General features: G+C 36.9%; 1 protein-coding gene across 1 annotated transcript; it reads left to right on the plus strand.

Annotated features, from left to right (window-relative positions):
- The first annotated feature begins 1,041 nt into the window (after window positions 1-1,041).
- Window positions 1,042-17,856, plus strand: LOC148829680 (pendrin-like). Its single transcript, XM_088924384.1, has 22 exons — window positions 1,042-1,108; window positions 1,604-1,660; window positions 2,427-2,567; window positions 3,190-3,329; window positions 5,701-5,811; window positions 6,108-6,292; window positions 6,725-6,889; window positions 7,470-7,622; window positions 8,711-8,793; window positions 8,955-9,102; window positions 9,884-9,997; window positions 10,979-11,056; window positions 11,192-11,287; window positions 12,116-12,222; window positions 12,938-13,007; window positions 13,315-13,407; window positions 13,495-13,590; window positions 14,552-14,782; window positions 15,096-15,150; window positions 15,440-15,585; window positions 15,726-15,806; window positions 16,798-17,856. Exons 3-22 carry the CDS (start codon window positions 2,437-2,439, stop codon window positions 16,819-16,821), a joined length of 2,307 nt encoding a protein of 768 aa, XP_088780510.1. The 5' UTR covers window positions 1,042-1,108; window positions 1,604-1,660; window positions 2,427-2,436; the 3' UTR covers window positions 16,822-17,856.
- Window positions 17,857-17,955: the final 99 nt, after the last annotated feature.

Here is a 17,955-nt window from a genome sequence, read left to right on the forward strand (position 1 = left end):
AATACAGGTGCACAGTGGTTAGCCTTGCTACCTTGCAGCGCTGGGGCTCTGGGTTCAGTTCTGGACCTGGGGTGCTGTCTGTGTGGAGTTTGTATGTTCTCTCCCTGTTCGCATGGATTTCCTCTGGGTGCTCTGGTTTCCTTCCACAGTCCTACTGCAGGTTAATTGGCTTCTGGGAAGTGTGGGTATTTCTGTGTTGTGTATACCCTGCGATGCACTGGCATTCTGCCCAGGTTGTAACCCGTCTTGCGTCCGTTGCTTTCTGAATGGCTCTGGCTCCCTAGCGACCCTGAATTGGATGAGGCAGTTAGAAATCAGATGGATGGAAGTTCAATAACTGTCATTTAGTTTAGGGCTTAGATATACAGAATTGCTTAAGGCATAGGGTTAGGAACAACAGGCTTAAGGTCTGTCGATGTGTTTTGATGAGTTAAGTTTTTCCATGTAAAAGCATCTATACTGATACTTTAATAGATCTGATAATAGAATGCATAAAACATATGGCAATGTGTTAGTTTCTCTAAATGGGCTTAACTACATGCCATTCAATAGTGTGAAGAAAGTAAAATCTGGGGAAATTTCACCGGCAGTGAAAGATTTTTCTCTTTAGGTTTGATTAAAAAAAAGATTTTTCTAAAACTGAAAAATAGATCATGTTCTGTATTCAGTGTCCACTGAATAATTACACCAGCCTTAGAAAGCCTTTGAAGGTTAGAATTAAATATTTTCTAAGTAAATATTAAAAAGGAAAATACTGTAAATGATTCATGAAGGATTGTTCTGTTTTTTTTCACTATTCGCAAAGACATTGTGTGACCCTGCAATCTGGAACAAAATTTGTTTGCAAAAGAACAAAACTGACAACTATGTGGCTAAATAAAGTCCCCCTTATTGAATGAAAAAAGTAACTGCAAATCAGTACAGATTAGATAAAGGGGGAGGGATGACATTTGAAACAAATCTTGTTCAAGCTTGTGCCAGTTAGTTCTCATTTTCCTTGTATAATAACAACAGAGTGATTGCTGAAACCTATATAAACAGCAAAACCAAAGGCAAAATTCAACAGTTTGGATTTTTCTTTCTAAAAGAGGGATACCAATAAGCTAAGGTAATTCATTATTCATTTGTGGGTTAATCAAAATGCTGTTATGGTTATTGTGTGAGACAAGTTACGTGAACATTTAAAAACTATTTTTAAAATATTTTAAGGGGAGGGGTATGAGAGACATCTTATCTAGTGAAATATAGAGTATAATTTAATATATTTTAAATTGAAATTGACTTATTTTGTTTAAAATAAAATGAATGTATTATAGTACTAACTAATCATATGACAATGGTAGGATTAGAGAATACCACACTGTCAAAATGTGTGTCGATTCTTCATGCATTTACATTTTTAATTAAAGTAAAGGATCAAGCCGCGTTTCTTGGCAAGCAATAAAGACCTTTAGTGACATTATCAAGCACCTTTACTACTGATCCTGTTTAAAAAAACACCTATAACTTTCTAGTTATAAAACTGCAGAAAAGCACATGACCAAGAGTTCCTGATCGACTCAGAGTTGGAGGTGAAAGTAGAATGCATTTTGTTCATTTTCAGAATACGAGATAATCACACAACACAATCCTGTTTTCAAACAGCTCATCTGAAATAGTGGTAAGTTCTTTAAGCCTGTGTTTCTCTGTTGGACAGTTGAGAGTTTATGGTAGTCAGTGAGAAACTGTATCTTAGATATTTTGATGAGGTTTTCTAGGACCTTTATCTTTTTCTGTATATTAAATGTTTAAAATGAGAAAAAAAGGATTTTGAAAATATATACTCACTATAAAGTATGGTAAAACAAAAAAGCAATACAATTATAACCAATAATTAACCGATCTACTTACATTATCTGAATTTGAGAACAGTATGCAAATTAATATTATAACACAAGCTTCATTATTCTAATGATTTTGCAGATATTTGTCAAATGCTCAAGCAATAGTTTTCCAGATTATAAAATAATAAAATAAAATAAATGATCACATTTAATAGTACATAATTATCATTTAACTGCATATAGCATTATTAAAAATAAAAATATTATAAATTCTAAATTGGTTTGTTGAAATTTTTTAATTTAATTTGTCCTTGTTTTAACTTTAAATTAAATGTTTAAATCATTTCACATACATTGTATGAGGCTAAACCAATTTTTAATATCACTTCTATAGTTTGTATATTTTACTTCAGGGAAAATTGCAGTGTCAAAAATTTAAACACTACCAACGTGCACTGATAGTACTGTACACCAAGGTTTTCTTATTCGAACCAAATAATAATAAAATCATACTTTATTTTGAAATTTCTGTGTAATATAAATCAGTATTAAACTGTATGTTTATTAAACATGTATGTTTAATTTTATCTGTTGTTTCCTTAGAAAAGAGATAATGGATCGTTCTCCTGAACATAATTACTTTGTCGTACGGCCAATTTACTCTAAACCTACTTTTGAAGAAGACAATGAAACTAAAGCCAGAGTGCCTAAGACTTTCCGAGACAAACTTCAAAAGTCATGCACGTAAGTCTTTTCTTGGTTGGGAGATTGCAACACCCTTTCACACACTCTTATTGGTGTAAGTTGTAGTCTGGATTCTTTTTATTTGTCTTTGTGCTTCTCACAGTTTCAGAGAGTAAGAGAAGAGAGAAAAGGCACCTTCACAAGTCTTTTTTCAGAGTACTATTTTGCCACATCACTTTCCTGCTTTGGATGTGTAGCCAACTGTCATGCTTTGATAAAATGAGCTAGACTCCACCTAATAACCTATACTTTTTATATGTTTTCTGCTCTCTTTTTAATTTATTTTAAAATCTCATGGCAGAAGCGGATTGAACAAATTATCAAAGGCTTATCACATAGGAAAGAAAGGAATTTTCTTAATAGAAAGGTTCTGTTACCTACTGTACATTTCATCTTTGTACCACATGTCCTTCCATTTTACAGGCCCTCACAGTCAACTTTGAGAATTGTTCCTGTGCCTAGATTTAGGGGAATAGCCTAATATTTTCAGCAGGGACAACACTAAATCCATGCAATATGATATGCAGCCTATGAAAAAGCTAAGAACATAGGAGACATTTTACACAGAATTCAACCAATAACATTTTTTTCTACTGAACACGTCCTGTTGTTTATCTTGAAGCTGCTCAAGCAAAAGGGCCCTAAGTGTGGTCAAGAGTATGTTCCCCATTCTGGACTGGTTGCCTAACTACAGAGTAAAGGAGTGGCTGTCCAGTGACATTATCTCAGGAGTCAGTACTGGACTTGTGTGTACTTTACAGGGTAAGTATCATCCAACAGGGACATGTGGGGCATGCGCAACAGCATGCGCACAGCAGTTTTCCAAAGAGAAGGTATAAAGTTATGATTTGGGCAAGGATAAGTTCATTCACTCACCGATACTAAAGCAACAATAGTTCAAAGGGAAAAGGGACATGTAGGTCTTGTAAAATCAAAGAAGGTCAAAGGGACATGTAGGTCTTGTAAAATCAAAGACAAATACATGCCACATTTTGCTTCATTGTCTGCTTTATGTTTGCTGGCAGTGTTGTTGTATAGTATATTCACTAGATATCTTATTGATTTTAATCCATCATTCACTGTATGCTTTAGTAAATCGATTGTAGGATGTTTCAATTTGAAATTATTATAGAGATATACTGTACATACTCCTAATGTCTAGAATTGGACTTGGAAAAAGACAGGTCACAGATTTTCTCTCTTTGGCTTTGACTTTTTATGTCTTCTAATTCCAAAATATTGTGTCTAAGTCTTGAATTATTTCATTAGTGCTGATAGAGAATTATAAAAATATTTAAGAGATTTTTAATAGTGCTACCATTGGTTGTTTTTGGAGAACTACTTAAACTGATATGGAACAATGGGCAGACTTTCAAGATTGTTCAGAAGGCCAGAAATCTTTAAAATGTGACTGTTTGTTAACCAAGTAAATGATAAAGGTCTGCAAACGCAGTTCTCGAGGAGCAGCTGACAATGTAACACGGAGGGCCTGAACTTCCATGTTCATACAAGGGAGGTTAAGCTCTGTCAATTTATCCTTCTTTTATTTCTTTTTGAGTTTTGACACATTGAGGCACACAACTAACAAGAGAGTCTTCTGAATTCAGAACTGCACATGGAGTTCGAGGGTCTGCCACATTCTCATGTCATCTCACCTTTTAAGTGCAAGTGCTTCAGTATATACAGAGTAGTGTGGTGTGTTTCTGGATGTTCTGAATGTTACAGGAGTCTGGAACAAGGCATCCAGCCATGACATTGAAGCTGATACCCCAGTTTCTTTCAAGATGTTGCTGGAGGAGGCTTTTGAATCACCCTGCAGAGTAGCAAAGTGATCTGAGGATCTCACGCTGCTGCCTCTTGAAAGAAATCGTGGTATCGGTTGTGACTCCCACTGGCTCCAGTCTCAGACTCCTCCCAACCCTTTGTGTAAAGAAGTTGCCTCCAATTCTCTGTTTTCAATTCTTTGCTGAAATGAGAAATTGTCAGAAATTGTGGGCTTTTAATGGATACAGGATTGCAATTTGAACAACATATTAAGACTCTTTGGAAAATGCCAGCAGCCATATTACTCTGCAACTCACAACTGGTAATTCACTGAAGCTAAGCAGGTGTGAGCCTGGTCAGTAACTGGATGGGAGACCTCCTGGGAAAAACTAAGGTTGCTGCTGGAAGAGGTGTTAGTGAGGCCAGCAGGGGTCGCTCACCCTGCGGTCCATGTGGGTCCTAATGCCCCAGTATAGTGACGGGGACACTATACTGTAAACAGGCGCAGTCCTTCGGATGAGACGTAAAACCGAGGTCCTGACTCTCTGTGGTAATTAGAAATCCCAGGGCGTTTCTCGAAAAGAGTAGGGGTGTAACCCCGGCATCCTGGCCAAATTTCCCATTCGCCTTTTCCAATCATGGCCTCCTAATAATCCCCATCTATGAATTGGCTTCATTACTCTGCTCTCCTCCCCACTGATAGCTGATGTGTGGTAAGCATTCTGGCGCACTATGGCTGCCGTCGCATCATCCAGGTGGTGGAGGGGAGTCCCCATTACCTGTAAAGCGCTTTGAGTGGAGTGTCCAGAAAAGCACTATATAAGTGTAAGCAATTATTATAATTAATTATTATTAATTTAATCAATATAATCAAGAAGTCATCTCAACAACGTCATAAAAATATTGTTTCATGCTTTTATTGTGTCCTACATTAAACCTTCTTAATAGTTTATAATTACATGTACAATACACTAAAATGAAAATTATATCTGTCAGCTGTATTGGTTTTCTGTCTCTTGTCATGTGGCTTTTCAGCTTTTCTTGATGATTTGCAAAGCATTACATGCTTCTCTGTCAGACTCTGTCAGATGGGCTGCCATCACAGACCTCCACTTGGACCGTTTACAGATTCAGAGAGCTTTATTCAAAACTAGGCAGTGGGGGTCTTCTATCGTAGAGTTCCGGCTCTGTTTCCCTGGAATCATCAGTCCTAAAAGCCCCTTTACTTTCTATATCACAACTCAGGATGTGCCTCTTGCGGTGTGTGACTGAAAAGAAAAAAAGATTTTTGGGGTATGCAAACCTCTGTTGTAATGTATAACAGGACTTAGACTTAATGAGTTTTTTTCCTTCCTGTTTTGTCGTACAGGGCTGGCTTTTGCACTGCTGGTTTCAGTCCCTCCCAGATATGGTCTGTATGCAGCCTTTTTCCCCATTTTACCCTATTTCATTCTGGGAACCTCAAAACACATTTCTGTAGGTAAGCTTGAACATGTAATGTGTTTTGACATACCGCTTCATTAAAATGTTGCACAGAAATTCCAACCATGTTCAGTTTTTTTAAAAACCAACTTATAGAAGAACTTTTTATTACAAGTCAGAAATATTGTGACAATTTCCCATATTCTGTATAGCTTAGCGCATACTTCCCAATCAGGAAGACAAGAATGAAATGTACAGTAGCTGGACCACATGATACTTAGTTTCACACGTGATACTGTGTGTGGGAGTGTTTCATTTTCACTATGGTCTGCACCTCTGTTTGCTTCTCAACAGGCCCCTTTCCAGTGACCTCTCTGATGGTAGGATCAGTGGTTCTAAGTATGACTCCTGATTCCGACTTCATAAAGACCATTAATGGGACAACTGGCAATGGAACAGCTATAATTGATACAAACGCCCGGGACGCACAAAGAGTAGTTGTGGCTATAGCAATGACCTATCTCATTGGATTTTTCCAGGTAAACCCAGTGAAGAAAATACTCATCTATTAATTAGTGTTTCTACAGATATTAGGAACATTGTGATCTGTTTCACAGATTACCATTTGCAGTGATCACTGCTGTATTTACAGCAGTAAAGTTGAATTCCTCAGTCAGATTGCAAAGACCCAGACCCCACACATATAAGTTTATATTTAAAACAAGTATCACCACCAGAAATTTAGGAATTTGGTAGTATTATGCATTATACTAGAGCAGTGCAGCTTTACAAATTCCTGGCATGACAGAATAATGGCACTTTTAATTATTTTAAAGCAACACATTTTGAGGCGAAGTTTAACATTGTGAGCTTAGTGAGCGAAGTTTAACATTACGGCTCTGTCAGTCATGCTACTGTCATTCGTGCATGCTGTACAGTTTAAACTCTGTAGTGATCATTTTGTTTTACAGCTGGGCATGGGAGTGTTGCAGATTGGCTTTATAGTCCGGTATCTCTCTGATCCTTTGGTTGGAGGATTTACCACTGCAGCTGCATTCCAAGTGTTTGTCTCTCAAGTGAAAATAATCCTTGCTGTACCAACAGGAAATTACAACGGAGTTTTATCTATTATATACGTGAGTATTTTTTCCTACAAATATCTGGGGAATGTCAGTTCCACAGTTCAGAGTGTTCTCGCATTCTTATGTTGCCCTGTTGCTGTCCTTTAGATGTGACTCTTGATTTAAATGGAATAATCATTTGAAAAACAGCATCTTTTCTAAGCTATATTTTAAAACACCTGAAAACACTTTCTTAACTCTGCATAAATTAAGTACATTTCAAACTTAAGTCAGAGACGACACGGTGGCACAGTGGTCCTGGGGTACTATCTGTTTTGAGTATACAGTATGTGTTCTCCCCGTGTTTGCATGGGTTTCCTCTCATTGGTCCAGTATTCAGCCACAGTCCAAAGATGTACTGGTAGTTAACTGGTTTGGGAAATTTCTCCCTTGCATGAATGTGTCAGTAGGTGCCCTGCAATGGACTGGCATCCTGTACAGAGTGTACCATGCTTTACGCCAATTGCTCTGGTTCCCCATCACGCTGTACCAATCCATAGTAAAATGGATGGATGAACAAACATTAGTCTTAAACTAAACCAACTTTGGCAAAGTATTAAAAAGATCACTGTTTTTTTTCTTTCTTCTTCTTTAGCCAATCATTGACATATTTAAAAACATTCGGCAAACCAACATTGCAGACCTGATTGCTGGGTTGTTAACAATTCTTATTGTAATGGTGGTCAAGGAAATCAATGCTAAATACCAGCATAAGATCCCAGTACCTATTCCCATTGAAGTGATAGTGGTGAGTACTTTCTTGTTACTCGTTATTTCAGTTATTGGAAACATCCAAACATACATTATTCACAGAAGAAGTAGAATGATAGAAAAAGGAATGTAATAGCCACATTTTTCAGTAAAGGTTATGTTCTTAATTACTGGTGCTTCTTCATTTCTATACTTACAGCTACACAACAGATCTACAAACAGATTCAGCAACAAAGCATCATAGTTTGAATCAGGCGTTCAACATTATGTATATTTGGCTTAAATAGCAACATTTCAAGACTTTAATCTATAAAACCTTCATTGAATCTGTCCAAACATTCACTGTGGTAGCCTGGTTTGAAAACCTAAACACATGCAATAAAAACAGACAGGATGGTGAAAGTAGCCAGCAAAATTATTACTCCTTACAAAGTGAGTCTAAACTCTTTCCATCTGGGTGTCAATTTAGACTACATACGGTAGATTCAAGTGCAGTAGAACTATGTCATCTTTTATTCTCACAAAATATGTTTTTTTCTTTCTTATCATAAATGTTAATGGATTCATGTTATATTAAATGATAGTGTATTGTGTTATGTCATTAACCTGCCTACAAAGCAAATCTTGGACAATATAGTAAGTTTTTATTAGGATTTTAAATTCGCACCATCTAAATGAGCTGCAGTAATTTTGGTTGTTTTGAATGTTACAATTCTGTGGTTTTCACTTATGAAAATAACCTATAGATGGCCTGTAAATTTCTACAGATTTGTTGCTTTTGAATAGAATGTATTATTTGTAGCATCTTTAGAAAACTTGTAAGACATTTTTCAGTTTAATATTTAGTATATGTATAAAAACCTACAGGAATTGCACAGTTCATCAGAATGAGAATGCTAACACATTGCTTTACTGTCCATAATGAAGATAATGGTTTTGACATTTATGAGAAAAACGTTCATTATTTTTACATTTCACACTTTTTAATGGATGTTTACCTGATGATTAAAATAGTGCTCTATTCTCTCTTTCCTACAATTCACAATGTTTCCATTTGTCCTACCGAATCACCTTCCCAATGCTAGTGACAAGATAACTGCTGTCTGTTGTTGTTTTCTCTTACAGACTATCATAGCAACAGGCATTTCGTATGGAGTAAACTTGAAGGCAAAGTATAATGCCAACATTGTACAGAACATCCCTAGAGGGTACGCAGAATTCCAGCTTTTGTCATAGGAGCAGTCTGCACAGAGTTATGTTGTTCTTTTTGGCTAAAGTTTAGTGTAGGAGGTACAGTAGCAATCTTTCTTCTTATCAAATGCAACGTAGATGAATTTGAATTATTCTAACAGTTGTATGTATGTATTAGATTTCTGCCCCCTCAGAACCCTGATGTGACGTTGTTCTCGAGCATTGTGAGCTCCAGTTTCTCCACGGCTGTGGTTGCGTATGCTGTGGCTGTTTCTGTAGGTAAAGTGTACGCTACAAAGCATGACTACGCCATAGATGGAAATCAGGTTAGTACCGTGATTGTGCCCTCTCAATCAGATTCTCCCACTAAATCCTTTTAGAAGATATTATTTATGTGTTCATAATGCAGATTGTTCAATTAGTGTAATCCTTCATAGAGAAACAAACCCTGAGAAAGCAGTGTGTATGTACCATGTTATATACATACATGTATTTATGAGGGCATTTACTACATTTAATGTACTCTGGGCAATACTTAAAACAGTTGTTATATGTTGTTACAGTTTTATGTGCAATTCTCCCTGTCAGCCAGCCTTGGTTCTAACTCTTTTTTTAACTCACTAAACTCCCATATTCTGATAAAATAAAAATAAAAGCAGAACAAAAGGAATGTGCAGATTGACCAAGATGCTGAAGTGCTGGATTTCTTTGTTTAGATTTACTTTAACATAAAGGGTGGAGGAAATATTTCTTTGTGAGGCACTGTCTCTTTATAGTCATGTATAAATAGTGTTTATTTTTATAAATAGTATTTCTAAAGGCTGTAAAGAGGGATTAATGCTATTCAAATACAGTCACTATGTAATCAGAAACATTCTACAGAATTCTACAGCAATCCCATCATTTGACACTACAAATTTTGATCACTTGATTTGTGGAAGAAGTGAGTAAATCATTCCTGGAGTTGTATGTTTTTAGAGCCCCTTTACCTGGGTGCATTTTAAATGTGTATTGCACCCCCTAATCTAATTGAAGCTCTGATGTTGAGCAGTCCTAGCCAATGTAATTCTTTGTGCACATGAAGGCCAACAACATCTTATTTCCCAGGAGCTCCTTACGTTTGGAATCTGCAATATCTTCACGGGAGCTTTCTCTGGGTTCATTGCCACCACTGCATTGTCACGCACAGCTGTTCAGGAGAGCACTGGTGGAAAGACACAGGTATGGCAAGCATTTAGTTTCAACTCAGGGCAGAATACAAATCCATCCATCATTTTTTTAGCCCTTTATCAAGTACAGGGTCCAAGGGGTGCCATAGTCTTTCTGGGCAAGCAAAGGGCGCAAGGCAGGATAGATCCTGGATGGGACAGCAGTCCTCACAGGGCACACACAGACACAAACACACAGTCACACCAGGAGCAATTTTCCCTGAAGCCAAATAACCTACCATATCAATGTATTGGTATGACTAATAAATTACAGAGTTACCAAAGTGATAACAATTAGTAAACAGTTAAAAACAATTTAAATAAGAACAACATATTATTTAAGAGAGCTCACTCAGGCTGTGCCAGCACTATTGAGTTTTCTGCCCCTTCCCCTAGTTGGATAAGTTGCAGCTCTGATTCTCACAGGTGCAAGAATTCTGGATTTTGATTTCTTATTTTGGAGAACAATTACTCTCCAATTCCGGAGTATTTCTTGCAATGTAGCAGGAAGCACATCTGTGGCTCTGCATTTTTCTGTGGGAGAAGAGCCTACAGGGAACTGTTTCTAATATGGCTGACAGTCTGTGGCGATAAGGATTGTCACTTTTTGTGACATTCTGTCGTGTTAGATATTTTCAGGAGAAAGTCAAGATAAGAGATGATCAAATAGCAGTGAAATTATTATAACTTAAAGAAATCTTACTTGTCACTCAAAATAAGTAATATGATTAAAGTCAGTTTTAAAGTCTTACACAAATTGCATATGGTAGCAAACCAAAGGCAAATTTAGAAAAGTAAAAGTATGTTTTTTAAAAAGAAAAATAATTTTGTAAAGTGAATGAACGAAGAACATTTTCTCAGTAAGGGCTTGAATTAATGGAGTGTGCAATGCCTTGATATCTGTAAAAGTACCAGATTAAAAAATCACCATTGAAAAGGCTGCCATTTTTTCCATCAGATCTTAGATTGACTTGAGCTTTGCTTTTTCCATCAGATTGCTGGCATAATCTCAGCTGCAATAGTAATGATTGTTATATTTGCACTGGGCAGCCTGCTGGAACCTCTTCAAAAGGTAGGTGTAATTGCTTCTTTTCACATCAGGTTAACCTCTTAAACCATGTAATAGAAATTTACTTCAGTAGGTTGAAATGTTTTGTGTTGAACCAAGGATCTGCTCATAACCTTCAGACCGAATTCTCTTTTGCAGTCTGTCTTGGCTGCCATCGTCATTGCTAACCTAAAAGGAATGTTCATGCAAGTTTTGGATGTTCCTCGTCTGTGGAGGCAGAACAAAATAGACTCTGTAAGATTTCAACAACCGTTTTATCCTTTCTGCTTGGGAAAATATGTCAGGCTGACATAAGTTCCATTCAAAGTAATTGAAGTTCACTTTTTTCATGGAGAAGTAATTAAGAGTTCTTTGCCTCTTCAGAATTTAGAAGTGACACATAGGAAAGAGCAACAGTTCTAATAATGGACCAGATGGCCTGGTTTTATTGCCTTTGTTGATGTGCATTGTGATTTAGGCCAATATACTGTACCATTATATTTAGGGGTCCTTTTACAGAATCTTTAAATTCTTCCCATTATATTAAAGAGTCTCCAAGAGGGAATTCTAGCTGTCTGTGTCAGGGATTATCTGTGTGAATAGCATGCAGGGAACACAGAACACTAGTCTACACTAATTATGCTTTTCTAGTCTAGGAAGGCATAATTGATTATTCGTTAGTTACAAGATGCAACCTATTTGGTCTTAGTTGACCACGGACTATAAAAGGACAATTTGCTCAGATTAATTTCCTCTCACCCAGTAGGGTATGCCTGAGCTAAACAGCTCTGAACTGAGCATTTTCGTTAGCTCACAGCTACAATAACCTCAACCACCTCTGACTAATGCTCCTTAAGGGAAAAGACAATTCGGTAATGCAGGAGGATTGTGGGTAGTGAAGTCCTGTTCAGTAGTTAGTACCTGAGCTGCAGCTGTTTATTTGAATCTACAGTCCTGTGCATTTAGAGATTAAACTTCAAAACAGTGTGTAAAATAGAATATATTGAAATATTCTTCTCAAATGCTTTTAATTTTATTATTCTGAGAAGACATCATGAACCTCTTAAATGTATATTTTTTCAGATAATCTGGGTTTTCACCTGCATTGGATCCATAATCCTGGGACTTGACCTTGGGCTGCTGGCAGGTCTTGTGTTTGAGTTGGTCACGGTAGTGTACAGAACTCAGTTGTAAGTAACATGTCCTGACTACTTGGACATTAAAGATACCATAGCAGTGTTTGTAAGAGTATTGGTGTTAACCTTGGTGTCATGGTTAAATTCCACTTTGAGCCTGCACAATCTGGCCTCCCCAAAGTTAAATCTCAATTCAGCTGGTGAAGCCATTCACCTGATATTTGTGCAGGATTTTTGCTTGTGCAAACTAGCTGCCAGGCATCATTCAGGTAAGGGCTACAGCTCAGTGGTGGATGACGTGGGTCCTCTCCTTATATTTAAACCACAATGGGATCCTTTGTGATTAAAGTGCTATATAAAGCTGTTTGTTGCTGTTCTTATTACTATTGAATAAATAACCCTGAAATACTTACAGATCTGAGTCTTTTTGACAGTGGATTTGGGGAGGAGTGAAATATCATTTAGACCTGTGCTGGTTGATGTTATAGGCTCTCTGCATATACATAAAACCCCTGGTGGTGGCATGGAAATATACAGTCACACTGATATTTCAGGGTTCGTGGATTGCTCAGGACTATAAAAGGGGAGTGTCTCCTAATGGAAAGCATCCAGTATGATTGGTTTGCTATTGTTATTTTATAATTCTCAAGTAATAATGTTCAGCAATGTTCAGTAAAGCAATAACATTAGGTAATGTTTACTTCATTCCCCTGTTTATGAGTGTTCAAGTATTTCTCAGCCACTAATGACCTCTTCTCTTCGGTCTCAGCCCCACCTGTTCTGCTCTGGGGAACTTTCCAGGGACAGATATCTACAAGAATATCAAAGACTACAAGCACGTAAGACACACATTCCTTTTCACAGACAGAAAACACCCTTCACTTCCACTAACTTGTGTATATAACATTGAATATGCATATTTTTTGTTATAAATTATTTTCTTTTCAAAGAAAAGAACTCCCTTTAAAACAGACTTTCTAGGTTCCTATTCTGCGTGGAGTAGTCTTTCTGTGTCACAAAAATTCATTGAAAAGGTTCAATTAGATAGAACAGAGTTTTTCAAAACCTGATTAACACGATTCCTGTTGATGTTCCAGTGCCTAATCAAATACTGTACTGTACATATTATGTTTTTTTTTTTACCAGGTTGCAGAAATACCTGGAATCAAAATCTTCAAATGCAATTCACCAATTTACTTCGCTAACATTGACTACTTTAAAGACCGCTTGAAGGCAGTAGTAAGTTGATTTCATCAGAAGCACTAATCTTGAGAATGTCAATTTTGTGTGAAATCCACAGCATTTTAAACTAAATTTGTGATTCAGGTTGGTGTTGATGCTGCCCGAGTGTTGAAGAAGAGGACGAAGGCACTGAGGATGATCCAGAAGCTCATTAAGAAAGGAAGGTTAAGAGCTACAAAGGTAAGATTTGTGTGTGTATGTTTCTGATGCTGGGAACATCATAACAAATAATAAAGTAAAGTATTGGGTTACATGTTTTATTTGAATGTTTCTGTAATTCTTTACTTTGTGGTATATGTATTTTCATTTCCTAATGTTTTTGGGAGGTAAATATTATATGCGATTCCTTAATAATTCTGATTCTACCAAGTCAACATGTTACCTCCTGTCTGACTTGAGCTACAGTATTTTGTGTAAGAGGCAAGTCTGTTTTTACTAAAACAGAGTTTTTCAGCACAAGTTCTGGAAGGATTTTTCAGGAAGTTGGGGCCTTAGGTTCAGTTCTGGACCTGGGGTGCTATCTGCATGGTGTTTGCTTCTTCTCCTTGTATTTGCATGGGTTTCCTCCCATAATGCAAAAACATACTGGTAGGTTAGTTGATTTCTTGGAAAATTGGCCCTAGGTATGAGTGTGTGCGTCTGTCTGCCCTGCGATGGACTGGTGTCCTATCCAGGGGGTACCCTGCCTTGTGCCTGTTGTTTGCCGGGATAGGCTCCAGTTCCTCCATGACCCACAATAGGAGGAATCTGTAGGGAAAGGTTTGTGTTCATAATGTTCCCAGCACCTGCAGTTTTAACTTCAATAACATTTCTATCCACTAGGGGGACTGTTTGCTTAACATTTTCATTGAATCTCAAGAAGGCTTTTGGAAAATTTGCGACAACATGGCTAAACCTAAAAAGAACATCCGTGATTCTAAGTACTGTATATTTCTTTTTAGTGTAGTTTTAAATACCGTACACTATTTTTGTAGCAAAACTCACCACAAATTTTTCAAAACAAGAATCAAGTAGTAAACGGCTCTAGTTTTGAAGATGATTTTGTCTTCTGTACAGAACTATGACAGCCCTTGCACTCTCTGTCAACAAGCCTTGTTTTGTGGCTTGTAATTGAAGTGGATGTCCTGCTCTCTCTGGCTAGAACGGTGTGGTGTCTACCATGGGGATTGATAACGAGGGCTTTGAGACAGAGAAGGAGCTGGAGGAGATGGAGGAGAGCGGTATTCCCACCACAGAGGTGGAGATACGAGTGGACTGGGATTCTGACCTGCCTGTGAAGGTGGCAGTGCCTAAAGTCAGCTTCCACAGTCTCATCCTGGACCTTTCTGCGGCATCCTTTCTTGACGTCGTATCTGTGAAGTCCTTAAAGTTGGTGCGTAAATCCGTTCTGCACTTTTTCAGATCCAAAGACCTTTCCAAACAGAAAAATCCTATTAATTCACAGTAATGCTACTGCTTCCAAAGTAGAGATGTTATAGTTTTCTGATTGCTGTTATTATGGCAGATAGCCTCTCATTTCAAAGTATTGCACATATAATTGCTTTGGGGGTTTAGCACAGTGTTTTGCCAATCATCAAAACATTGTGCTAAACCCCCAAAGCAATTATATGCTTAAGAGTTTAAATGGCTACCTGTATAAAACCGTTCATGATAAAGATTCCTAATTATTTTTCATGCCCTAACAGGTCATTAAAGAATTCCAGAAAATAGGTGTGAATGTCTATATCGCTGGATATGATGGTATGATATCAATATTGTAATTTATAGTGAATGTTTAAATAAATGTTAATCTACCTGAGGGATTTTTCATTTGTATTATATTAGTCTATTAAACAAAAACTGCAAAATCATTTCAAATACTTGACTCTGAAAAGCAGAGTTTGCAGACTGCTGCAGAATACATACAATGATACAGCTGTCATTTGTTTAATACTATATCATTATTTTAATTTGAAAATCATAGATATCTGGTATTACAATGCTGTTTGCATCATATTTGTGAATAATGCAAAATATCTTCTATTGTTAGATGAAATTGCTCAAAAAATGGAATTCTGTGGCTTTTTTGATGACGTGGTGAAGAAAGACATTATGTTTATATCTGTGCATGACGCAGTCCTCTTTATTAAGATGCAAACTATAAATGGCGCTATTCAAGATCCAATCTTTGAAAAGGTAAGAATATATGTTGTACGTAGAAAATAAATGGCATTGAGGAAACACTGCATGTTACAGGACTACTTTTATATATGAAAGTGTATATACAGTATAACTGAAAAAATATATAATTACATATAATCCACTTTTTTCTATAGATCTCTTTGATGCAGGATTCCAAAGAGCCTCTGACCTTCACTGATGATGAAACAGAAGAAACCTATGACAATCAAAGAAGGGTAAGTCAGACAGATCATTGCCTTGTGTACTCTTTTCTTTCATTTAAATTAAAAGTATTTATCAGAAACATTGACTTTTATCCTAGTATGCACTGAAAATATGCTTTATAAAACAAAAGAGATGTAATACATCAAAGGTAATCTTCAAATACTAGAAATATGTTCAGTGCACCATTTAGTAGATGCTTGCCTTCATTCACTTATTAAAATTAAACATTTCTAACTTTTGCTACCAGACAGAATCCAAACATTTCTACAGACTGGAAATGATGTTGTTCTGACCCATTAATTGGATAATTTGTTAAATTCAAATAGTGTGTATGAAACTTCAGAAGGCTAGTGGACCACTGTTTGACAGGTTTTGACTTTATGGAATAAGTTATTCTGAAAAAACATATCAAAGCTTTACATTTGTTCCATGTTTTAATAAACCAGTGATATTGTGTGAATCATATATCTTACTTCTGCTCATGTCACTGTGGTCGGAAAGATTCCACTCTCAATGTAGAGCAGTGACCTTCTCCAATGTCAAATACAGAATCTGCAGATGTGTACAGTCCAGGACCCAGAACAGGGCTCCCAAAGCTGAGAATGTAACATCACTCTAGTAGTCTGTTAACCCCCAAATTGTACAAATATCATATATATACAAGTAATATCACTTAAGGAACACAGACAAACCTAATATACTGTATCATTTTGTTGATGGATTTGAACTTTTGAAGCTGAGATATGAAGTAGCATTAGAATAGACATTATCATTAGATTAATTAAGCAAATAAATGTGTTTGTAGAGTCATTTATGGTATGTGCCAATTATTATTGGTTTTATTTGATTTATTCCTCACTTGCAAGAATGCCACACATACTGTAAGCAGTTTGGTTCTGCAACAGTACTGCCCTGCCTGACATGTGGCACATCAAGCACTTCATACAGAAAATTCAGCAGATTCCTTGTTTTTGTACCTAATTCTTCTTCTTTTTTCTATAGGCTATCCATGGACTGTCTAGCTAAGCCTGGGCTTTGGGTTTTTTCATCTCCTTCTCAAGGATGTGTTTTGAATTCTACAAATGTAAACGTTGAAAAAGTAGGACATTTATTGCACCTCTCTACTCTTCACCCTTACCTTTCCTGGTTGTTAGAAGCTAATACGTACCTGGAGGTTAAAGGCAACAGCTGCTCAAGGACCTGCACTGTTCTACACTTTGTCACACTTCTGTAACTATCCTCAAGGCCTTCATGGTTATGATTTTCCTAAGGAAGGGCTTATGTAATTAGGCATTCATGATACAATAATGTATGTCCCTTTTTTGAGCTTGAGAACTTTTAATGGCTTTTCATCTTGCTTTGTATAACTCTTTTGTGTAAAGGGATTAATGTGGAAGTACAATGTGGACACAGGCAGTCTGAACATTAATCACTCAGATGTGGCTCCATAGATGAATGAAAGATCAAGTCTTTTTCAGCAGCATTTTGTGAAGAAGGTTTCACACCGCCTTATGCACTGTCTGTAGGAAGAAAACAAAATTTAGTCTCAACTGCTGCCTCTAACAGATCTTTAAAACCTTATAGTCATCTTCACATGCCTGTGAACAACAGAGTCAGTGTGTGAATAAACAGTTGGTTTTCTCCTCTTAAGCCATCTTCCTGTGCTCGAACTATTAGGGCCCTAACTGACCTCTCAAAGAAGAAGAGAGTGATTCCCGAGTGACCTCGTAATATCTATAAGACAGGAAATGTGTAGGGTACAGGAAGCCAACTGTTTGTACTCAGTCCTGCCCTGTTGTGGCAGGCAAGCCCATCTGAAAATTAAGCCTGGGAAACAAAAAGGTGTTGAAAAATGACAGAGCGGTAATGAGAATGTTATGCAAATGAAAGGTAAGAGATTTTACTGAAGCCTTAAACCTGTATATTGTTATGCAAAATGTAAACTAGAAGTAGCGTTTGAAAAGCAAATCTTGATACATTATGAGAGAATAAAGCAAATCAGAAACTTATGTTCTGCACTTCTGTGCATATAAATAAAATTATTCTTTATTTCCTGTTGTATTTTGTTTTTCGGTTGAATGGTCTATGAATCAGACTCTCTAAGGGGCATACAAAGGGTGAGCACTACTTTACATGTGGTTAAAGTGCTGAACTCTTCTC

Source organism: Atractosteus spatula, chromosome 8 (genome assembly GCF_055471065.1).
Source record: "Atractosteus spatula isolate fAtrSpa1 chromosome 8, fAtrSpa1.hap1, whole genome shotgun sequence".
In the NCBI taxonomy this organism is placed as follows: domain Eukaryota; kingdom Metazoa; phylum Chordata; class Actinopteri; order Semionotiformes; family Lepisosteidae; genus Atractosteus; species Atractosteus spatula.

Coding starts and splice junctions, on each gene's coding strand:
- LOC148829680 (XM_088924384.1), top strand. CDS start 2,437: ATGGATCGTTCTCCTGAACATAATTACTTTGTCGTACGGCCAATTTAC. Junction 6,890..7,469: donor GAGTTTTATCTATTATATAC/GTGAGTATTTTT, acceptor CTTCTTCTTTAG/CCAATCATTGACATATTTAA. Junction 9,998..10,978: donor GCACTGGTGGAAAGACACAG/GTATGGCAAGCA, acceptor TTTTTCCATCAG/ATTGCTGGCATAATCTCAGC.